This window comes from Patiria miniata, unplaced genomic scaffold (genome assembly GCF_015706575.1).
Source record: "Patiria miniata isolate m_02_andy unplaced genomic scaffold, ASM1570657v1 HiC_scaffold_15, whole genome shotgun sequence".
Taxonomy (NCBI): Eukaryota; Metazoa; Echinodermata; class Asteroidea; order Valvatida; family Asterinidae; genus Patiria; species Patiria miniata.
In genome coordinates this window covers 979,232-1,003,693 of record NW_024037053.1, presented here as the reverse complement: position 1 = coordinate 1,003,693, position 24,462 = coordinate 979,232, and the positions used below count along the sequence as shown (strand labels likewise).

At 39.6% G+C, this 24,462-nt stretch overlaps 2 protein-coding genes and 1 long non-coding RNA gene across 5 annotated transcripts in view; 1 reads left to right on the top strand and 2 right to left on the bottom strand.

Moving 5' to 3' along the window:
• Positions 1 to 24,462, top strand: part of LOC119722333 — a 43,157-nt gene that overhangs the window by 5,916 nt on the left and 12,779 nt on the right. Inside the window, exon 4 of one of the 3 annotated variants that reach the window (XR_005270433.1) lies at positions 22,014 to 22,123. This is a non-coding gene — a long non-coding RNA (uncharacterized LOC119722333). Of the gene's footprint in view, positions 1 to 2,356; positions 3,010 to 21,539; positions 21,628 to 22,013; positions 22,124 to 24,462 lie in introns of those variants that run through there. The other 2 variants (XR_005270434.1, XR_005270432.1) reach the window with 2 other exon arrangements.
• LOC119722331 (G protein-activated inward rectifier potassium channel 3-like) lies at positions 6,902 to 11,769 on the bottom strand. The gene is made up of 2 exons (XM_038192382.1): positions 11,523 to 11,769; positions 6,902 to 9,070 (listed from the first exon to the last, which is right to left on the bottom strand). The coding sequence occupies exon 2, from the start codon at positions 9,017 to 9,019 to the stop codon at positions 7,487 to 7,489; it is 1,533 nt and encodes a 510-aa protein (XP_038048310.1). The 5' UTR covers positions 9,020 to 9,070; positions 11,523 to 11,769; the 3' UTR covers positions 6,902 to 7,486.
• Positions 18,502 to 21,565, bottom strand: LOC119722330 (G protein-activated inward rectifier potassium channel 3-like). Its single transcript, XM_038192381.1, has one exon. The coding sequence runs from the start codon at positions 21,227 to 21,229 to the stop codon at positions 19,682 to 19,684; it is 1,548 nt and encodes a 515-aa protein (XP_038048309.1). The 5' UTR covers positions 21,230 to 21,565; the 3' UTR covers positions 18,502 to 19,681.

The window sequence follows — 24,462 nt, the reverse complement described above, 5'->3', positions numbered from 1 at the left end:
TAGAAATAAATTACCAATTCAGGATTGTCTGGCATTGATAAGGCTGTTCCTGGGGTTAAATTTGTCATCGCTTAGACATTCTCACGGGGACTTGACTTCCTTTTGACTTTCCAAGCCCCCCTTCCCCCCTCCCCCCCCCCCCCCCCCCCAGCTAAATATAACATCTTGTAACCGCAAAATATTAACTTAAGACACAGGGTACACCGCACTTTGTATAAGTTTCAAGTTTTTCAATTTTTCAATTTTTTTTTATCATACATTTCTCAATTTTCCATTTTTTTTTTGTTTCACCCCAAAAAGTCTTCCAAGATTGCTTTTAAGAGGAACACAGGTGTTTTCATCAAAACAATCTATAACCTTAACAATTTGCTTTTATAGAAATTTTGTTTTAGGGAGATTTTAAGTTTGAATATTGGGTTTATTGCCCTTCATCGACATGGTGTTTAAATTTGTCGGTGAAGGGCAAAGTGATATCAGGTTTTGGTTCTGTTTTTTTGGCAATCAGTAAAGAATTACTTCGTTTTGTGGACAACCCTTCCCTTTCCTCAATCATTCAGTGTTGTAGTTCCCAAAAATCCAGAAATATCTCACAAGAGGGGGGGGGGGGGGGGACACGTCATTGGCGTCCCCCGCCCAAAAAAAATTCCCCCACCCCCCAGATCGCCGCCCCTGATGGCTGATATATAATTCGACCAATTTTAAAGAATAATTTCTCTTATGGCAGCTGTCAAATCGTGCGGGAAAGTGGCTTTCAATCAAAGTATGGCATTTGACAAATAAATTAAACCATGCAATTAAACAAATTAAAGAACATTTTTCATCACCTCCTCGAGACTGCTTACATTAATTTGTTGAATATTTCAATCAAAGAAATGTTTTTTCCCGTTAACTGGTTGATAATCGAGTATTCGTGATATTCTGCTGTGCTGTACTTTTCCAAATGGATGGATTTGGGGTTAGTTTTTTTCATGGAGGAAGATGGTTACACTGACCTGTTTCAAGTTTTGTGTTCTAAAAGTCAAAGGAAAAAAAGCAGTTCTTGTAGTCTGGTTCCCTGACGAAACTTCAGACGAATCCGGGAGCAGTTTATAGACATCAGTGATTGCCACGTCAGGGAACCAGACTAGCTTGGTTGCACCCATTCACAAATGTGTAACCGATTGCAAACAAAATGTGGACTAACTTAACTTTGTAAATTGGTGGCAGTATTGAAAAAAAGTCAGCCAACCATTGTTGGAAATTGACACAAAACTTTCACTTTTCTTGAAAATGACAGCATACCAGATGCCATGATTTCACAGGTTGCTTGAGATTACGGTCAAGCAAGGTATTTCATGATAATTTGGTAGTTTTGTTTCTTGATGTTTGCAAATGTTGTATATTACCTTTAAAGACATTCTACTATTTTCCCCAACACCAGCTGCTGCCTATGAGTTGCAGCCTATCAAGGGCAATGCAGACAATGTGTCCAACTAGTTATTGTTGTGATGCAATGTAGCGCTGTGGTCTAATGGCTACGGTGTTTGACTCATGTGTCATGGTACGTGGGTTCGTCCCCTGATGGGGAACAAGGGGCGTGTGTTCTTGGGCAAGACACTTTACTCACTATTGCCTGTCTTGGCCTAGGAGTATAAATGGGTACCTGTGAGGGTAGAGATCAGAATGCGCTGATCGTGAGCTGCTGCAAAAACTGGTCTCCTGGCCTGATACCGTTAATTTTGAATCACTTTGAGACCTTTGGTATAAAACGCTATGCACCACTTTGTTGTTAGTGTTCTTTGTACAAAATGCAGGAATTTGGCTTAATCCTAGAAGCCTTGGAGAGGTAGAAAGAATTTTCCACCTTGCAAATTGGCAATTTTTTTCAGTTTATTTGGGCTTTGGTTGTATTACAAGTCTGATACAGCACACAAGGACTCAAGTGGAATGTGCCCTTTTGTGGGAAAATTTATTCCTAAAAAAGAGGTATCTTTTGAAAAGATTTCACCTTTTTAGTTTTCTCAAAAAAATATTCAAACTGACATTTTTGTAAGAATTTAGGGCAAAAAACGTACATTCACTGACTTGATAGTACTGTCCTGTATCAGTCCTTCTGATTTGAAAATCACAGGTGTGTGGAAAAAGGCACACCTGGATTTTTCTAGGCGTGTGTTTTTTCTAGGTGTGTGATTTTCTAGGTGTGTGATTTTCTAGGTGTGCGATGGTGTGGGGGTGTGATCGCACGCCTCAAATCAGAAGGACTGCTGTATTGCTTTCATATAAAATGTAAGAATATTTGAACTGAAAGCTCAACTGAGTTTATCGAGGGTACATGACTGTATAATGGAAGACCTGGATTTTTACCCCTTTTTTTTAGGGCTGTCGCAGAGTGGGAAATTTGAGTCACAGTTTGTCAGTGAGCAGTTCAAAATTCCCAGGCCGCAACATTTAGGGATATTGCACCAACCCCTGGATGGATGGGGCTATCGATGTGTCATTGCATGCATGCTCTAGAAGTTAACAAAATTTGCTCAGCTCCATGGATATAGTGTACTACAATTTTCGAGAAAATACCAAGACTTCGTCTTCTAGCACTCTGCATTTCCAAAACTCTGTTGACATATTGTTGGAAATCACCTACATTTCTTGATTTGTTTTTTGAAAGCAAGCCAGACAAAATAAATTCACGGCGTGTTTACCACCAGTACGATCTTTAATCCAAGTAAGGCTTTTGAGAATAATTCAGTAACTTAGTTTTGGGGTACATGTATGCAAATGATTCTGTACTGTACGCCTTTAAGGGGAGGAGATGACATGCAAAATGTGAGTCCTAATTAAGCAGGTCATCAGGGGAAACTGGATCTCCTGTTTCGGAGGGGAAGCATAAAGTTCAGGCTGAGGTAAGCTTCTGAAAGCTATAAATAAATTTGGTTTCTTTGTTACTAAATTCATGGTGACTGATATATTTCCACATAGGCCTACATAGATTCACTTTTGTAATTTAACAATAAAAACAACTGATAGATGTAATTGCTTGGTCTCTGTTTCTGATTGTATGCATACATAATGAATGTTTACTTGTTGAATCTTGCAGTTCATTTTAATACACTGTACATTTATAGTAAACATAACAAGTGGGACAAAATTCAGTTAACTTCCAGAAAACATGTTCCTTTTCATGCCCAAAAAACCCCCAAAAGAACACCTCCCAAATAATCTGGACGGTCAGATTTTTCTCAGTAGTTCAGTGTGCAAGATTTCAGCTTTCACCTTGTTATACACAATGGGTGGTTGTTGGTATACAGCACTGAATTTTCCCCTTTTTTGTAACAAGTTGTGAGTTTTACATGTGTATTTATAAGGTTTTATGTGCGCAAGATTTGAGTCCTCACCTTGTAATACACAGTGGGTGGTTATTGGTCCACAGTACTCAATTTCGCTTTTTTATAACAAGTTGTAAATTGTATTCATAAGGTTTAATGCATGCTTGCTTTACCTTTATGTATAATTTGTATGGTGTTTGCTTAGCAATCCTTTTTGACAGGTTCAGGAATTTAATTTCATTCCTTTGTATAAATTTTCATGGACTTTTTGAAAAATTATTCTATACACGTCAGTTCTAACCTTGTCCTTGATCTTACTCGAGCAACCATTGTCTGGTTTTAGTAGTTTTATGGTTTGTAGTTTCATTTTATGGTCAGGCTCAAATTTTCTTTGGAATACATATATAGATTTGTAAGCCAAAAAATCTCAAACGAGACAGCTACTGGAGTCTAGCCAGGGGGAAAAAAAAACTTTAGAATAAGTTTTAACAAACAACAATGATAAGAAAAATACAAAATACATGCAACTTGTGTTTTTCTCTCTGGTTTATTCTGGATCCTGCCGTATTTATAATACTATTTTTCAAATATTTTCTGTACAATAGAAGTCTTTCACTGATTGTGGTTTTTTGAAAATTAAGTCATCTAGAAGTTTTGTCTCTTAGAAAAGGCACATTTTTGGTTTGTTTAAAAAACAAGAAGGCTTGCCTACGTCAGTCAGTCTGTTAGTTAGTTATTCAGTCATAAACTTAATCAGAGGACAGTTATGGCCAAGTTCGGGCAAGGACCATTAGTCGACTAGTGGTTGATTTGTGACATACCGTACGCCTGCGCACAGATAGCAACGTGCAGAGTTCGGGCAAACGTTAGTTAACCATTGGTCAACTATAGTCCTTGAGCGAACTTGGCCTATGCTGACCCTTAATTTGGGTTCAGCAGAAAGACACGTTTTATTTGCATACCGTTTTCAAATTAACTAATTAAGTTAACGGAATATTTCAATTCCACTGTTTTTTGTCGTTGTACTACATGTTACTTCCCTGTGATCCTCGGCCATTTTCAAATTCAGCATAGAACTGTTTCAGCCTCTGCATAAAGTACGTAAAATACCATAAAAAGATGTTTCTAGATCCCAGGTTAACTTGGAAGTGCTTAGAGGAGCAACAATGCACACATCAAAAAGGCTAAAAACGTGTACTTCTCCACAAGCACAGGTGTTTTGCCTAAAAACGATCGTAAATTTCCTCTTGGGAATGCATAAAAGACAACGAAAATGATAGGAATGCAATCAATCTGGGCAATAAATTTAAGCTGAAACTGGACATCGTTTCATAGCAAAGAAAAAGGGGGCTGGGGAGTTGACTCTGCATATGTGGCTGTAAAAATCAGACATTTTTGTGAATACATTCCTATTTGGTTGAAAGACATACAATTCATTAATTATAATGTCGTATTAACATGATTAACATCAAAATTCAATATCCCTGAAGCAAGTGATGCAATCTTTTATTATCGTCTTTGCATTGTTTTGAGCATTGCATCCCAACGTTTCAGCAAAAAAAGAACCTTTTGGGCATTTTACAAAATCACAAAAACATGAAAGTGGAGAAGCAGTTCTTATTTCCAGCCAAAGAAAGTGTTAATTTTTGGAATTGCTTCAAGATATTTGCTTACATGTTTCAGCTTACAGAGTGCATTTAAATGTTCCTTGATATCTCTACCAATAAGTTTTCTCTTTCCATATTAATGAAGTTAGATTTTATAATGTTGGTGCACGTATTTATTAATAGGCGTGGGGTGGTTGATTTTATTTATCTGTTTAATGTAAATTTGTTTCTATCTAATTATTGATTAGTATTTTTTTCTTGTATTTGGAGTACCATGCCACCTTTCCCTCTACCAACTATAGTTTAGCAGTTAAACTTAAAAAAAACAAAATCAAATTGTGAAACTTTGTGGAAGAAGAACAAGTCTTGTTTATAGATTTTCAGAGTTACACATTCAGTGTTTTAGCCTAAGAAAAGTGTTTTCAAAAATATATTCTAAATCAGTGAAAGCCACAGATACATTTGCAAGTTATTTAGTGCTTCTGCTAAATATTGCATAGCTAATTATTGTGCATCTCAAACACAGTCATTTCATATTTGTAAAAATTCCAAATTCTGTTTCACCTTCATTAAAAGTGAAAAAAAAATCTTTGTGACATGTAGTCGATGTCATTAGACAAACATTTGTTGGCACATACATGCAACTGGTATCAGCACAATTAATGTAACAAGTTTTGAGCTGAAAGACTTTTTTGTAGAATACTGTAATTCATTCTATTAATATTTTTTCCTCTGACATATTATGTACCCGGGGTCAAGGGCGGATCCAGAACACAGTTTTTTTTGGGGGGGGGGCCAAAAAGATGTTGGCCCCCCAAAAAGTGGGTCCCAAAAATTACGGCGTCGGTTCGGGGCCCGCTCAAGGGCCCCGAAAAATTGTTAGATTCTAGATGATCTGTAGTGCAATCTGAAGCAATTTCTGACCACTTTTAAAACCAAATTGTTTTGAGGAAAAGATGGTGGTGTATGTAGTGCCTGCCTTTATTGCGACATCACTTTTAAAAAATTGGGGGTTTTTTGTTTGTTTTTTTGGCCCCGGTTGGGCCCCCCCCCCCCCTGGATCCGCCCTTGCCTGGGGTAATCAAGTTTGTCGATCTTAATTCATAAAAAAATTTAAAAACAGAAAAAAATTCTGTCCATTCAGTCCAGTTTCTGCCTAACTCACTGCCCCCAATACTAGAATGGTAAAACCTGAATTGACTTGAAACATGCAACCAGAACTCCTTACAAGCATACCGGTAGTTCCACGTCTCTGCACATGCATTCTGATTATTCACAATTTGTTCAAAACTTAATTAAAATATTCAATACATCCAGCCTCAGGCGTTCAAAGTGAAACCTGTCACTCCTGTCCAAAAAGAGTTTCTTCTGTGTGGCTTAACGTGAGCCAAAAATAAATAATAAAGTATGCCAGAGCTCAGCTCAGTTTTTTATTTGGTTTGCATGTTTGAAGAGTTGTTAACTTGTAAAAAGACAAATTTGTAAATACTCATCTTGTCTTCTGAAAGGGTTCCTTAAAGTAATCATCTGTACTCATTTTTATGCAACCATTCAAGTGAATTAGCATAATTCCCTGAATACACATGTTCAGAATGTAACTTTACTGCTTTTTAGTTTAATAGACCTTAGGCCAACAAAAAAAAAGTCTCCGGTTTCTGGTATGCGCGCGCGCGTCGCCGTAGCCATGCGCGTCGGCAAATTAAAAAAGGTTTTTTCAATGAAAGATGATGTTTCAAAAACGCCAAACTCACTGGTTTGACTGGAATCCTGCTGCTGCACAATTTTAACGTGTTTTTAGATTGGGTTATGGTCGAGAATAAGCTAGATGTGGCCTCTCTGGACTCCCATATATTTGCACTAAGTTTAGTCGGGCGCCATTTGCAGTCATCAGCCGACATTTGAAGCAAAAAAATCAGGTTAAAAAAAAAAAAAAGCCGCGTCGCCGCACCACTTTTTGGGCAAGCTCCATACCAGAAACCGGAGACTTTTTTTTTTTGGCCTTATCAACGAGGAAGCCATTTTTGATAGTGTTCCCTGAATTTTATTTACAAATACGCGATTTTGACGCCCGATAATGTCTCGAGTTTTTATACATTCGAACAAATCAATGAGCGCATTTTCATTTACGCAACAAAGTCGTGCGACTTATCTCGCAAATTTCAAAAATCGTGCAACATTATCACGTACATTTGTTCATTCACACGCGCGTGTGCGGCGTTGCCGCGCGACATAGTCGTTGCGACAAAATCACGTATATGTTGCCTTGTAAACTGTTGAATTGGATGGTGCCAGTCTATTTCTGCTTTCCAAGCCTCACTTTCAGGCTTTTTTTTCGTGTGGCTTAAAACATTAAGCATAAATTTAATCACAACCTTTTTAATTATTCATCAGAGCAGACTGAGATTAATTTGTAATTCGCTTTATTTCCCAACTTTCATCTCTATTCGCAAGTTCCAAAAGTGAAGATATAAATTTAATATGGCCGACTCGTGAATAAAGCCTATACTTCCCTCCACCATGCATAGGTCCAAGTGTTATTTTGAAGGTGAGCAGTTACCATGGTAACATACACCGATATCAGACATCTGATTCCATTGACTCCCACCTCGTTACTCCAGTGATCGTCGGTGTGCTTGGAGGGGATTCAGTTTCGTCGACACAAGTCGCAGTTATGCCGTTGTAGTCAGGGGGATTGTCATCCTCCTTGATGTAGTGAAATTTCTCCTCCATCTTCTCAGCGAATCGTAGCTCCTTGCTGCTTTTCCTCATCCCCAGGCCTCCTAGGTTATTCGGAAGACTCCTGTGGCTCCTCAGTCTTCCGTTGGTCAGCGTAGGCTTGAGAGACTTCCCCGTTTTCTTCATGAAATCGAGCTCGTATGCGCTGCTCCGTGGCGTGTCGGCCACGGGATAGGTGGCATTGAACTGTGTGTAATCAATGCTGAGGTTATCATCCGTGTCAGCCATGGACACAATATGGCTGCTGAACCGATGACCCCACTTGATCTCTGAGGGAAGGTAAGACGTGCGGGCCTGCGTGAGCAGTCCAGTCTGCTCCACAACGCCCTCCAGATAGACCACGATTTCGAAGGAGTTCTCCAACAAATCGATGTAGGAGTATTTGTACATGGGACTCTTCTCGTCGATCACGTGACAGATGATGAGGGGCCAGACTAGAAGGAGATTATCCTCACCCGTTGATGCTCCAACATCCATTGGATGACTGTACAGCGGGATGCATTCCTCTTCCTGGGTGATCTTTGGTCTGATCAACTGAGCTCGAGTCCTGGCATCGAAAAGATGGCTGCTCCTGATGTCGCCAATCCGAAACATGAAGCACAGTTTGCCATTGCGTTCAGCTATCACAGCATTTCGGCTGAACTTGATTGTGGCGGCACGCTTTTTAGGACGTGCAATTTTAGCGAATACGCATCCCACGAGAATGGCGTCGACCAGCGCGCTAAAGACTGATTGGATGACGACTAAGGAGACCCCGATCCAACACTGCTCAGTGACAGAGCGAAAGCCATAACCAATGGTTGTTTGCGTCTCAACCGAAAACAGAAATGCTCCGATGAAGCTATCGACGTTTGCCACACAGGGTTCAAAGCTGGTGTCATTGCGGCTGAGATATCCCAGGTCTTGGTGCCACCAGGCTAGGCAGTACCAAAGACCGCTGAATCCTGCCCAGCCACTCAGATACGCCAGGCCGAAGAACAGGAGCATCAGACGCCATCGCAGGTCAATAAGCGTCGTGAAGATGTCCGTGAGAAAGTCGAGTTTGTACGTGGCCTTGGTGTTGTGGATGACGTTGCAGGCGCCGTCCTTGTTCACAAGTCGCTTCAGCTTCATTTTCTTTCTCATGTTAGCCTGGTGGATGATCTTCTGTACCGACCTGCGCCGCTGGAGGTGGTGGCGGGGAGCCCCGTCATTCTTGGTGACATCGCTGAAACTCTCGGACCAGGGAAGCGCCGGGATGGTATGGTCACTCTCCTCCAAATCCTCCGACACTGAACAGCTCAGGCATGGTCTGATGGGCCCCTGCCCTGGCGGCCGTGAAAATCGTATCACCTCACACTCCCGACACTTCTTCTCTTCTGTCGATGAAATCATCGTGCCGATTCCAATCGATCAAACGACCGGTTCCAAGGGTTACTTTTCCGCCTACAGACAATGAGAAGACAAGCATCAATTAATAACAAAGTTCACTTTGCTGGTTTCAGTTTGAAAGCTTATCAAATGCAAGTTTCAAAGTACTTCTTCGCAATACCCTAAAGGCACAGGTGGTAGATAGGTTAAAGTTTCTCACTGAATTAATCACTGTCCAAAGTTCATAGTTACTAATAACCACGGAGTTGATGGTTTAGGTGTGCGACGTGTACCACACTGACACTGTTAGCTTTTGATGTGTGCACATCCATGTACAGGTACTTCAATCGCCAACCCAGTTCTCCTGATAAGCAATATATTGTTATCATATTTTCTTATCAAAGTTTAGACAGAGTTCACAGCTGTAATAATCTTTTTGACTCTGAGCATTCTGCCTAAAAGGAAAAACAAAAACAACATGTGCCAAAAAGTCTGACTAGGGACCAAGTTTGGTATGTTATTATTCAACAGTAAAAAGGACATTGTGTTATCAACTTCCTGAAAGTTTGTAAATCTCAGCAAGTGGATCCTAAGTTTTACCATCAATAGAGTTTAATAGGAAAAGGTTTTGCTTCAGACAATTAAAGCAATCCACAGAGCAACTACAGTTTAAAGGTAGAGTAGATCATTTGCAGCTATCCAAAAAGTAACTGACAAAATTTTTGTTCAAAAGCATTGTACATGTACTTGGTTTAAAGATAAACGGCACTAAACTCCCTGTGAAATTATTCTTTCTGGCATGCTGTCATTTTCAAGAAAACAATAACAAAAGGCCTTCCAAAGATGCGTCTAAAGACGCACTTTTGGAAATTTCCGTTTTTAATTTGACGAATCCATGAATAGGTGCGTGAAAGAGTTGACACAACGTACTCGTGCGCGCGGTTGCTATTAATTTCTCAGTTCCGCACGTGATATCGCGTAGCGGAAATTGGCTGAATGAGAACGTGTCTCGGATGCTGAGTTGGGGCGCAATTCAAAACATAACTCGGCAACTTCTAAATATAAATTCAAGAGATCCCAGTATATTGTTTTCTCAGCATTCACTGAACTAAAAGTTTCTCAGGTTAGTTGTTTTGCACCCTTATTAAGATTGTGAGCACTTTTGTTCCTGAAAAAAGGAACAAATGACAACTGATGTATAGTTTTAAACCAGCTGGTTAAGGGTTTCTCTTGGTTTCAACAGTGCTGTAGTACTCGTACTCTGTACCCATATTCGAGTACTACTCGAGTGCTTTTTGAGAGTACTCGTACTCGTACTCGTACTCCAATGTCAAAGTACTTGTACTTGAAATAACGGTACTCGTACTCGGGCAGCAAAGTACTCGTACTCGACATGTCGAAATTGTACTCATCATCAAAGTACTCGTACTCGAATAGCAGTACCAAAAATGGTATAGCTTGACTTACCACGGCCTTATTTTATCGATACTTGCAGTTCAAAATGGTTGATTGGCAAACTGTAATTGTACTCAGAGGTACTCGTACTCGTACTCGGCAACCTAAGTACTCGGCAGTACTCGGCAGTACTCGGTACTCGGCAAAAAAGTACTCAACTACAACACTGGGTTTCAATCAACACAGCTGGACCATCATACTTCACATAATTTTCAAAGAATACTGCTTCTTTAAATTCACATTTCAGTGAGTTATAAGAAGAACAAGTTTGCCCTTACAATAAGGGTACAATGACTGTAACTCTCCAATAACTTCATTGATATTGAAACTATGCCAGTTTTTGGCTATAATACTTTTTGTACAGTCTGACAAACAACTCATTCTTTCTACTAGGCCTAGGTTTGATGATATACTTGTGCGTGTGTACACTTACCACCTGTTTGACTGCGTTTTCAATCATACCAATTTTTGATGAGTACAGCCTGTACACTAGGTCAAGTTGCCATTCACTGAAATATCAGGTATTAATTTATCTGACTGGCCCCAAATGTCAATTGTTCACTATCTGCAGATGTCCCAGCATGGGCATCCGCATTCACTTCCTGTTCATTGAGAATTACCAGTACTTTCCCTGTGCAAAACAACTCTTCCCATAGGCCTATTGTACCAGGAAAACTTGTGTCTGGCAGTACTATAACTGCATGCTCATGAACTTTAACATTTTTTTATAGCCCTCTAGTACTATAGGACTGTTCCATCTGTCTGTCCCCGAAATTGACCAAAAATATTTGACCAAAAATTGACCAAATGCTGTATCATCATCAGCTGTGGTCATATAAAATGCACTCTTGCCGAAAGTTTTGGGAAGACCGGCTTTGTGTCGATGGAAACACATGCGAGTCTATTTTGCATATGAAGTGAGACATTGCCAAACCGGGCCTGAGTTTATTTTGAACTATATAGTACTTGTTTTTATATACCGTTAGTTTTATAAAGGCTATTTTATAAGCTTGCACCAGTGAATTAATAGGAAAAAAAACAAGTTAAGTGAAAACCAACATGCAGAACTTACTTTTACGATAACTTCACAGGACTCCTCCACGGTATATGCCAAAGTATTATAAAAACTCTGAATACGAAGTATCTGCCATGAAATTTCACCACTTCACCGCCGCACCAGGTCAAGTAGTACACTGCTTTTGTCCAGTCATGCCCCAAAAAAATGATCTCGGTGCTTTTGCCAAAAAAAAAGCACCTGCTGCGTGCTTGAAGGAAGTAGACAATCACTCCATGCAGGCGAGTGGCACTGAAAAACCGTCGCCCTCAGATCCCGGTATTTATAGTGTTATCTGCTGACCCTGGGTGATGTAATGGGTATAATAACCCTGGACCACTGGGTGACCTTATACAGACTAGTGTGTCATAGTCACCCCTTGTGAAACCCCTCCTTACCCCCCTCCCCCTCCTTCCCCTAGGGTTTTTTTAGACAAGATTTTTTTTGAGGCCACAGCTGGAAAAGAAATTGTTGTTTGGGTATATTTACAGCTTTTTGAAAAAGTTGTAAAAGTTTTCTTGACCCAAACAAGTTACATGTACTTTAGGCTTGCTTTTTTTTCCTCAGGTACTTCGAACTGGAATTTTTTCTTCTTCGGTTTTTCACATTTTAACTGTGTTGCATGGTAGCATATATATCGTGTCCCCCTCCAGCCCCCCTCCCCCCAGTGCCCCTATGTGCCCCCTCCCCCCCCCCCCCCACAAAAAACCCTGAAATTTACCGCTTGTCAACAAAGTGTCTTTTTAAAGTAAATTTTTGAGTAATGGAACAGAAGATGAGTGAAGTTGACTTTTTTACTCGATTCTAATCCCCTTCATGCCTTGAACCTACAGCTTTTATAAAATGTTAATTTGGTAAGAAAAAAAGAGCGCCCTCTAGCATCAAGAGTTCCATGATCATCCCCCTTTTCTAATTTGGCTATGCCACTGACATGTATGCAAATACTCCTGTCCTACTAGTGTGCATCATTTCCCATAAAAATGGCCAATAAAAAATCACAATTTGCTTTCCATTCCATTTTTTTTTTAAAGTAAATAACCAGGATAACATGATAGTACTTTTCCAGTTGTGTTATTTGTGCGAACAAAACTTTATTTTTGGCGAAGCAGCCGGAAATATTGGATTGCTGATATATTCAATAATCTTTCAGAAGGTCAGGTTCTCTGATTGGTCAATCCAGGATCACTGTCACCTTCGATAGGAAGCCACGGGGAGTCTGGGAATAGACAGGATGAGGGAGGGATGCCAGACTATTTTAGGGATCATCGTTGTCTCCACGTGTACATGGGGCAAGAGTTTAAATATAGCCGAGGTTCCCTTTTGTGGAAACATAAGTGAATGACTAACCTAAGAACCTCGATGCTCCTAGTTTGGGCTTTCCTTTAATGAGTGTTATACAAAACACACGTTTCTTGTGTGGAAGGAAGGCATAAGGTCAGAATTATTGGGGGGGGGGGGCACCGCTTCAGTTTACCGGCATTTTTCCCAGCTACATTTTGCTTTCAGAAAAGTGTAAATGGAGTGTCGTGGCCTCGTAGTCTGGAGCATTGAAGCATTGAATTCGTGGTCTGCAGGTAATTCTGCAGGTTGTGGGTTCGAGTCCAGCCTGCGGCTATGGTGCGTGTGCCCTTGGGCAAGGCACTTTGTCACTCATTGCTTCTCTCCACCCAGGAGTAGATGGGTACCCATGAGGGCAGAGATGGTTATTGTGGTTGATTTTAGGCTGCTTTGTGCCAAAATAGGGCAGAATCCTGCTGTATCTGCTTCATTCACAAGTACCCCCTCATGGGCAAAGAAAGTACAGTTGGGGGTGACAGACCGACGCCATCTTGCCTGACTGCAATTTTGCTGCGACGCACGGCCGTACCACTGCGTGTATATAGTACCACTGCGTGTACATAGTACAAATCCCCTGGCATACGTGCATCACACACAAGGAACGGTGCGATCAACCAGCTAAATGTACCGCCCATGGGACGTTGTTGCTAGGTAAAAGGGCGCCCTCTTTTGTTGGCGCACGGAGCCCATACTCCCCAGGGAACTGAGCATGTTTTTTGGAATGTTTCATTGGCCCAATGAGAAGGGTATTTTTGATTTTGCGCCTTGAGCACCAATGCTGGTGGATACGTGCACTTTAACTTGTGTGTAAAGGGAGATGTAGTGACGTTTTTTAAGTAATAATAAGCCACAAATTTACAAACTACAGGGAATTTTGTAATCTTTTACGGTTTGGTTTCAACTTTTTCATACTTGGCACCTTCAACCCTCCAATTCCCTCTCCCACCCTTGATCTCCATCCCGCACAAAACACTGAAACCTATAAACCTCTACAACACTCCAAACCTCAACTCATCCCAATCTCAGTCGAGTCTCGATCACCCACCTCTAACTCTCGCTTAATCTCCCAGTTCCAAATTTCCCCTAAATCCCACCCATCTCTGCAATCCAACCATGTCCTCGCCCAATACACAAGAAACAGGTGTGTAAATAACTCCAATACCCCATCTTTCCTCACTGCAGCCAAATCCCTGGACCTCCACACTCCAGTTGCAATAACTGTCCAAAGTGTTTTTTCAAACCCTCTCCCAAGTTGTAGAATTTATACTTTACTGGACTCTCAAAACTCTGCTGCCCCATGTCTGATTTCACACTCAAATGCCAACCTGGCTTTTCCAAAATCTCCACCTCACAATTTAACCCTCAACCCCCCCCCCCCCCCCCCCCCCCAGTGGGGCATAGCCAGGATGTTTTCAGTTGGGGGGGGGGGGGGGACCAGCATGTTATGAGGGGCCACCAAGGGCGGACCCAACAAATACATTTCAGCAAAATTTCCAAGCCATCACAAGCGCTGCTTCTTTTGACGATAGAGGGCGTTTTATTTATCAATTTATTCACATTTCATAAAGCCGTACGGTTAAGGAAAGTCACAAATTGTTTAAGATTCCTCTTCATTTTAATAGATCAACAAAACAGATTTTTTTTTTATTGTTTTTTGGGGGATGCACCTTGGGGGGGGGGGAGGGGCCACTGGGAACTTGTGTGGAGGCACATGCCCCCAGGCCCCCCCCCCCTTCAGCCTTGGCTACCGGTACATCACAGTTCCCCCCCCCCAATATATTTGCACCACCCCAACACTTTCAAACCTTTCCAACTTCGAATCACATTTACCAAAGCCTAAATACTCCACGGATACTCAACCACTTCCTATTACTAGGGTTGCAATGGAAAGGGTTATTTCCTAGAATATTTGGAAAAAATTCCCATAGAAAGTTTTTGAGAATAGTCAGTACTACCGGTACCAGTAGTGTTCAGTGAAAGTTCAGTGCCTTTGTCTGTGCCTTTGAGACAGATCCTGGTAGGGTCGAAACGTCGTGCCCTTTAGGTCAATCGGATCGGTGGTTTGCAGCATTTCTTTCTTCATTTCTTTCTCAACTTTATTATGAAAGAGCTTTTGTATGTTTTGTTGGCAGCCGTGTGAAGGCATATTGGATAATTTATTGATTCAAAAGATACGATATCACATGTATATGTACACAAGGTATACATTTGATAGGTATTTATCTTGAAGTGATGTGAGCATTAATTTGTATCAGCTCCTGTGAGCATTTATCTGCTCCCATGTACACTGAACATTTTGATGTGTATTGCAAGTATAAATTTATATAATAATCTCAATTTGCCATTTTGGTAAACGTAATGAATATAAATTCTCCATTCCCGTGCACTATTTTGTAAAATTTACAGATTTATATGTAAATCCCCCCACAACTGTTTCAATCATTAATTGGGTTTTCAATTTCTTACCTTTGAGCATTAAATACAGTTAGTTTTTTTTTTGTCAGTTGATAGCATTGAAAAATGGAAGGAATTAAGCTGTTGGGTAAAAGTTTGCCAATGCATGCGCATTTGCATATTTCGTAATTCGCAGCATGAACTTTGCATTGATTAGCATTTGTTATATGTGAGCATTACTCCTTACTGTTAAAATTTGATTTTTGTCTTTTCACCAAAGAAAGTTCCAACAAATTTGTCAATTTCCTGGTGGGAATTTACCAGGTTCGAAAGTTCCTAGAAAGTTTGCAAATCAACACCCAATGCAACCTTGCCATGATCTCTTGACCACATTTTCTAGGTTTGGTTTCTATTCCATTTGGTTACATCATGAAGGAATAAGTACGTGTGACCGCTATCTGGGGGGGGGGTGGATTAAAGGGTATTATTGTACATGAAGTGATTTTTTTTCTTAGGAATAGACTTTGTGCAACTTTCTACTCCTCTTAAATGTATGAAAACTATTTGACATCCCTTTTTGGCAAATTTTATTGAAAAGTGCACTTCTTTAAACATCTAAAAAAAAAAAATCCATGTTTTGCTGATGGACAACTGAGGGCGCTGTTGCTGTGATGTCATTTCAGGAAGAGACTGTTCAGTTCCGGGAGTTTCTGTTCAAATTGTGAACCTAAAAATGGGCTCATTGAAACCATTTTGGAGAAAAGTTTGCTCATTGGCTTACTGCCATGTACTGACACTACAACAAATCGCCAAAGAAATGAAAATTCACGACAGCAAAATATCCAAAATTCTGGCAACTTTCGGTGCTGAATTAAATGTTAACATAGAGGTTTCTGCCTTAAATGACATCACACTTTTGCTCATGAATATATGGAAACTCGCATTAGCACAATAACAACAAAATTGTTTCATTGTTTTCTTCAAAACGACAGCTTGCTAGAAAGAATTATTTCACAGGGAGTTTAGTCCCATTACTATCTTAAAACCAAGTATGCTTTTCAACAGTTATTTCGTCAGTTACTTTTTGGATAGGTGCAGATGATTGATTGTAGCTTTAAAAGTATCTGATTTGACTTTTGACATACTTGCACTTGTAGCAGCAACACCCTGAGCATAAATGATACATATGATCAATAATGAAACAAAGTTAGCAACTGCCCATAAATACATTGTAACAGGCTCTTCTGGTTTATTGTGGATAATGTTGATTACATGATCTTTAGTTTTGCAATAAGCATTTCAGCAAATGTAAATGTACATTGTAAAACAAGTAACTTATTACTGTTATCATTAAAGCTAATCTACAAAAGCGAAAGCAAAAGTTCATTTCATGACTTTCGTAAGCAATGAAAGTTTTCTTTTCAGTGATGTTCATCCTTACCACAAAAAAATTTGTTTTGCTTTCAATTTGAAAATGTTCAAGCATTCCTAAGTGAACGTAAATTGATTGTTCAAGTAACAATAAAAAAAAAAGATTGCGGAATATTTATATTTGGCATCATTTGAATCATTAAATTTATTTATTTGAACCAATTTGGTTTCATAAAACAGCGCAGATTTCTGCATTCTTATTAACATAATTTGTCTTCCTTGAAGTGAAAAAAATGGCATAAACTGAAGATGCAGATGCTTAAACTAGTCCTTATAATGAAATAAATGAATGTGTACCATTTCAGTAAAAAAAGGAAAACAGTTAATCAGCTGAAACATGTTTATAAATATTATTTACATTACATTTCATGCAGAAATATACCTCATGAATGAGCCTTTATGTTTTAATAAGGAACACCATTTGCATAGATGTCATTTTTTTTGTGGAATGCTGTCGTTTTTTATGGAAAGGATAATTTTCTTTTACAGAAAAAAATAGGCTAAAATGTACACTAATAAATACTTTAGGTTTAGCTTCTGATGTATAAAATCATAGTTGTGAGGTGTTCAGACAGAGAGACAGAACTGGGCAAAGGACAACATGAGGGTGTGTAGGTATAAGGAAAGAAAATAACATTATCTCTACAGCGCTTTTTGTTGCACTTCAATCGTACATTCCGTTTACAAGTGGCTGTTATTGAGAGCTCACATTTTATTGACAAGTCAACAAAGTAAAATACTGAGAAAAAGGCCTGTAAAGTTTTGAGTTTTATATTCGCGGGAATGATAGATGGCAACTGATTTTGATAAAAAAACTTTTATTCCGCAGGTTTTTTTTAATTGTTTTTTGAAATATGCGAAGCACAGATTGCAAAGATTATAAAAATATCAATAAATCTGAAAATCAACAAAAAATCACCCCCATTCCTTTTTTTTTTTTTTTTTCATTTTTCTTTACTATGACTTGTGCCCAGTTCTGTCTCATTTTGCCAGAATGCCTCACATTTGTAATACAAAAATTTATAACTGTTTGGAGTCACTTTGCGTAAGGTTAATTGTTATCAAAGACCTGCTTCCAATGTTCTCTGTGCAGGGACTATAGATGGCGCTGTGTAGCCTAATGAGAGCAATCATGACAAACTGCGTGCACCTCTGTGCTCCAATCAAGTTTCAACTGTATTTGCATGGACATCTACAGGGTGTCTCCAAAAAAAATGTAGCAGTCAGTGAGACAATCCATCAATGTGACCTGCTTCACAAAAACGGGTATCAAGTCGCGTTGTGCTTTACCGTGTAATGGCCCGCTCAACGTTGAGAGGGTGAAAATTTCGTCAAAATGTGATTTTATTTTTTTTGTCAAAAATGACGTCTTTATTACCTAAAGTTTCAGGGTTCATTCACAGAAATGTTGATTTTGATGAATCAATTGGGAACAAAACAACCATTTTGAGGGCATCGTGTCCAAATCTACAGCAGAGCCAGCTATTTCAAAGCCTGTTTTCTCAATTGTGTCATTTGAACTCCAAGGAAGTAATTAATAAAAATACGCAAATACTTCCTATCTCCAGAACGGGAGGGGCTATGGAACTCTATTATATACCAAAATGAAAGCTTTACGTTGTGGGCTTTCCAACCATGCATGTATATATCTCAACCCTTTTTTGTGGAGCAGGTCACAAATATAAAAAAAATTACTAGCACTCTCTTTTTGCAAAACTTATCTACAGAGTCTGAAGGTGTAGTAAATACTCTACACAATGGTCTTTTATTCCATCTCATTTGGACACCCCAGTCCAGAGATACACCTAATTAAATGAAAGTATTTGAATTCCAAGTTGGGCCACTTGGTATCTATTGAAAGGCATTCACATACCAAGAGGGTGAAGAAAGTGGCCTTAACAGATTTTGACAGTCTTTACAAGCTTTGCCGCAACTTTCAAAGAAAAGGTCCAAATCACACAGAACAAAAGTCTGTCAAGGGTAAAGAAGTATTCTATCATCTCATGGTAATTTTTTTTTTACCAAAGAAAAGAAACAATTAAGTTTCCTCAGCAAAAAAAAGTTGTTTGACTGCTACAGTTTTGTTTGGAGATACCGTGTATAGTGATTATTGTTAGAGAAGACTTTTGCTCACTTTCTGCAGTACTGTGGGCCTAGTTTGTGCACAGAGTCAATGGACTTTTCAAAACAATTTACAGAAACTATATATACATTGGCTTGTAATCCATGTTTGTAAATACAAGATTTGATTTAGAGAACTTAAAAAAAAAAAAAAAGTTGACTGTTTTTTTTATCTCATTGCACAAAAATGTCATCAATGGAATGCTATTCATTAATTAAAAGAAAAAATATCAAATGTTTAGATCATACAAAGTTCTAAAAGTTCTATTTACATGTAGATCTGAATTCTGAAACTAGTTTTTTTGGGGGGCAAAGTTTGGTAGACTTCTTGCCATAAAGCTCATAAAGTAGGGTTTCCAATACAGAGTTGTTTTGAACTGAATTTCTTGTTTTGACAAAAATATTTGGTTTTTAGGCCACTGAGTTTTGAGTTTCATGTAACTCTTAAATCAGGCATGAGAATCTTCCTTGTTAAACAGGAATTCCTGGTTTTTCTTGGTTGCCCAAAGTTTCGCGTTATTATTTGTTTTGAGCCTGTTTTGTTTTGAGGTTTTTTTGGCCTGATTTCACATCTTATTTCCTGTCTTTGCTTAAGTTTCCATTTTTTTTCACTGAAATTCATTCTCATGCCTGTTAAATGTATTAAAAGGTTGCATAGTTTGCTGTGGAGATTTTATAAAAATAACTTTATTAGTATTCACAGTTAGTATTTCCTTTAAATAAAAATGGACCCTGTCTCCAATTGGATGAAAAGTGTCAAAGTTGCATAGATTCTCTGTGGATTAAATGATATATGCAGACCAAATAGACAAGGATTTATGTACAGCCCCCTCCCCCCCCTAAAAATACAAGCATATATTTGCGTAGAGAATATTTACCACATGGAAACCACATCAGATATTAGATTCCATGAAGTCCCAGCTATTCACTCCTGCTATCGTTGGTGTAGTAATAGGTGATGCTATTTCATTGACATACACATATCTCATCGTTTCTTCATTGTGCATTGGTGAATGTTCCTCCTCCTTGTCTGTGTATTTCTCCCCTTCTTCATCATCATCAGATGGCTCTTGGTAAAACCCTCTTTCCTCGGATACTCCGGTGTTACCTTTGTCGTTCCTCCTCTGCCTCCCACCGGCATTTCCGTTCGCCATCGTTGGCTGAAAGGACTTCCCAGTTTTCTTCATTACGTCAAGCTCGTACGCACTGCATTTTGGTGTGTCGCTCACGGGATAGGTGGCGTTGAACTTCGAGTAGTCCACGCTAAGCTTGTCATCTGTGTCCGCCATGGACACAACGTGACTGCTGAATCGATGGCCCCACTTGATCTCTGACGGGAGGTAGGAGCTTCGCACCTGAGTGAGTAGCCCAGTCTGCTCCACGATGCCCTCGAGACAGATGACGATTTCAAACGAGTTCTCCAACAGGTCGTAGTAAGAGTACTTGTACATCGGGCTCTTTTCGTCAATGACGTGACAAATGATGAGAGGCCAGACTAGAAGGAGGTTATCCTCGCCTGTTGATGCGCCAACGTCTATGGGATAACTCTGAAGAGGGATGCATTCCTCCTCCTGGGTGATGCGCGGCCGAACTAGTTTGGCACGAATCACCGTGCCAAAGAGGTGACTGTTCCGTATATCGGCGACGCGGAACATGAGGCAGAGTTTGCCGTCTCTCTTGGCGATCACAGCATTGTGGCTGAACTTGATGGTAGCTGCGCGCTTTTTAGGACGGGCGATTTTGACGAATATGCAACCGACGAGGATGGCGTCGACCAACGCACTGAAAACCGACTGGATGACGACCAAGGTAGGTCCCAGCCAGCATTCCTCAGTGACGGAACGGTAACCGTAACCAATGGTCGTCTGCGTCTCAATGGAAAACAAGAATGCGCCAACATAGCTGTCCACGTTGGCCACGCAAGGCACGAACTCCACGTCATCGTGGCTGAGATATCCTAAGTCGCCATGCAACCAGGCTAGACAGTACCAAAGACCGCTGAATCCCGCCCAGCCGACAAGATAAGCCAGACTGAAAAACAGGAGCAACATCCGCCATCGTAAGTCAACTATGGTGGTGAACAGGTCGTTGATGAAATTGATGGTGTAAGACGCCTTAGTGTTCTGCACAACGTTACAGGTGCCGTGTTTGTCCACAAGCCGCTTCAGTTTCCTTTTCTTAAACATGTTCACCTGGTGGATGATTTTCTGGAGGGACTTTTGGCGCATCAGGCACTCCGGCTTGTTCTTGGTCTTGGTTGGGCCACTGAAACTCTGGGACCAAGGTAGCGCCAAATTATCACGGTAACCCTCCTCCATGTCTACAGACACCGAGCAACTCAGACATTGTCTCACTGGCCCGGGCCTAGCTGGCTGAGAAAACCGTGTCACCTCACACTCATGACACTTCTTGGTTGTCGTTGGCGAGATCATTGTTCCCATCCAGTTGTGTTACCAACAATCAACAGGTTGTTCCAACTCCAAGAGTTTTCTCTAAACTCTGAAAGAACAAACATCAATGAGAAATCACCACAAAGTCCACATTTTATTCCCCGAGAATTGTCTTCTCACTCCAGTTTATATGAACTTCTGCACATATTGTTGTTGAAAAAGGTAAATTTATGGTACTTGTAATGTAAGCGCTCAAGCAAACTTGAGTCCCTCTAACCGCATGGATAACCATGCACAGTGCTGTATGCTTTGTGAAACCCAAGCTTTTTTTACGGCCCATCTGTTTTCTTCATTCAAACAGCACCAAGTGTGGAAACCCACTCTATAATTGGGGTCAAGGGGAAGGTCACACTCCATGGTTGGAGGTTACAAGGCGTGCAGACTTCAAAACTTCCTGACAAGTTTTTAGCTTAGATTTAGATTCATTCATTTATAATTACATAATTATTAAGTTAGGATTTCCTGCTTTGAAGTTTGTGGGATAAGAGCAACAAAGTTGGCCCTGAGGAATTCTTTGTAAAATTTGCTATTAAATATTATATAGGATTTGTTCATCAACTTTTTTTTCTTTGAATGTTGTTTTAAATGAACATTGGGCTGAGACATACAACAATGAAGAACATTGTGGGAAAAAAAGCAAGAATAGCACAAAGCTTATTTGCAAGGATACCAGATTTTAATTTAGCATCAGCAGACAATTAAACTTTCAAAGTATTCAACAGTTATCCTTCAGAACAGATTTCCATTGATTTTCCTACTTCCTATTACTTACCAGTTTTAGCTGACCTTAAGCTGAACAAAAGACACCGCCGAAGTTGTTGATCATCTGCTTACTCAAACCACAAAGGAAAAAAAACGTGTACACTATCGTGTGTGATCTGACAGGTTAGTGCCGTTGCCAAATACGTGCGCAAGTGGTTTTCAGCGTGAAGGGAAGTACTTCATTTATTGGATCGTGGCAAACAAAACTGTACAGGTACAGCTTTAAAGGTGTGAGTTTAGCAAAAAATATAAGTGTCCCAGTTCTCCTGCATACTTGTGACCTTGGCAGGGAATTTGCTGTAAAAAAGGAAGAAATTGTTTGGATCTCTGATTTTTTATTTTTGTGAAATTGATTTGTCTAAAAGCATAAAAATGATATACACCAAAACGGGGATGGATGGCGGTGGGTAGTTATTTCCAATAACTTGCCATTTAAAAGATTTGCTATGTTTTTTTTTTGTTTTTTTGTTTTGGTTGGTTTTTAAAAGTTTTTTATTACCTCTTTAGATGTTTTCTTTGCTCTGAAAAAAAACAATGTCCCAACAAAGTTAGCCACAAGTGTGTACATTGTAGGGACATTTCACCTAAGAAAGTCCAATTGAAATCAGATCTGTAGAATGATTGCTTTACTTCATCAGTATGGTAAACAAAAATGAATATTTATGATAACATTATGCCTAAATACCACACTTTCCCCCAAAAAGGTTAAAGTGGGACTTCAAAAAAAAATTTCAATCACGTACAGGGGAAATCCATACTCGCCACATACATGTACAATCCCATGTTTTCTTATTAAGTGTGTAATTGTTCTGAAACTGAAAGCATGTATTTGCTAATGTACGTACATGTACGTCATGCCAAACATCCAAGCCTTCGATCTGATGAGATACCCGTACTGGCTCCAAAAGAGAAAGCGGTAAACAGTTGAACAGTTCCTCAGAAAAAACAAATGATATTTGAGGCCTGTTTCCTGAGATTTTTTTGCTGTTGTGGAGAAATACATGTAAGGTCCAATCAGCTTCAACTTCCTGCTGTGAACTTCATCAGGAAGACATTATGTCTCCTTTTACGGATCACTGAACTTAACAAGTAATTTAGCTAGAGTTTTTCAATACTTTTGCACGTACACCACACAGAAACTTGTCTGGAGACTGGAGGATTTACAATTTAGTTTAACGTGTCAGACTTTTGCATTTGTATTAAACATGCCGTAAATTTGGGGACAACTTACAACATTTGCTTTTGCTGTATTTTTCAGAAATGGATGGATTAGGGGGATACAGTATTGTATAGCAAATATTGTATACACCGACCTGTTTAAAGATTTGTGTTTATAGATGCTGGGAAAAAGCAAGAAAGAATACTGTTATTGCAGTCCAGTTCCCTGCCCGTACTTCAGACATTTAACAGGGCAATTTATAGACGTCGGGGAATTGTAGGGTAAAAAAAAAAACAGAGTAGCTGGCTTGCACCATTTCACGGATGTGTATTGATTGCAAACAAAATGTCAAGTAACTAAATATGGTAAATTGGGGGCAGTACCAAAAAGCCATGTTTTTCCAACAATGATAGTCCGACCATCGTTGGAAATAAAAAAATATACACTTTACTTGGAAATGACAGCACACCATGATTTCACATGATGGTTGAGACTATTGTCCACTAACAGTCAAGTAAGGTATTTCATGATAATTTGGTAGTTTTGTTTTGTGATTTTTGCAAATGTTGTATACTCCCTTTAAACCATTTCTCCACACAAGAAATTTACCCTAACAAAACAGTCCTTGCTCACTTCTTTCTCTCATCACTGTGCTTAACCTTTGCTGTGTCTTGCTGGCTGATTATTTTCCTTTCGTCTCGTACCCCACACTGTGAGGTTGTTTTGGGTTGGTTGGTTTCCTATGCATCCAAAGTTCAAATTAAAGTGAATAGCCGCAGAATGAGTTATACTTTTTGACTGAGTTTGGACTCCATTTCTATCCGAGTCACAAGTTACTTAATTCGGCCCAGTCCCTGTGCTATTTTTGAGTTACAACCCGAAAAATAGATTTTGGTTTTTAGTTTTCTATTTCTCTAGCAATTCAAAAAGCCAGTTCGCTTTTAAAGAAGTCATGAAGCGAAAAAATCCATGTGGGACCACTGTATAGGGGTGTGCATTTACAGGTAGTAAGGGAATAGGGTATCCGAGTAAAAAAAAAACCTACCCAGGTACCTGTTAAAGAAACCCAACCCCAACATTTAATTCCCGGGAATTGCTGTACAGATTGTTTAAAAAAGTCAGGTGCGTCAATACAGCAAGATACAAGTGTACAGCAAGCTCATTACGAGGTGTAAATTACATTTTCGCAAGTGTCATAAACGTCAATCTGTTGCATCCCATGCAGCCTGACATTCAAAACCTTCTTTTTCAATGTTTGAGAATTTACTAATATGTAAAGTTGGTTACGGGTATTCGATTCCAT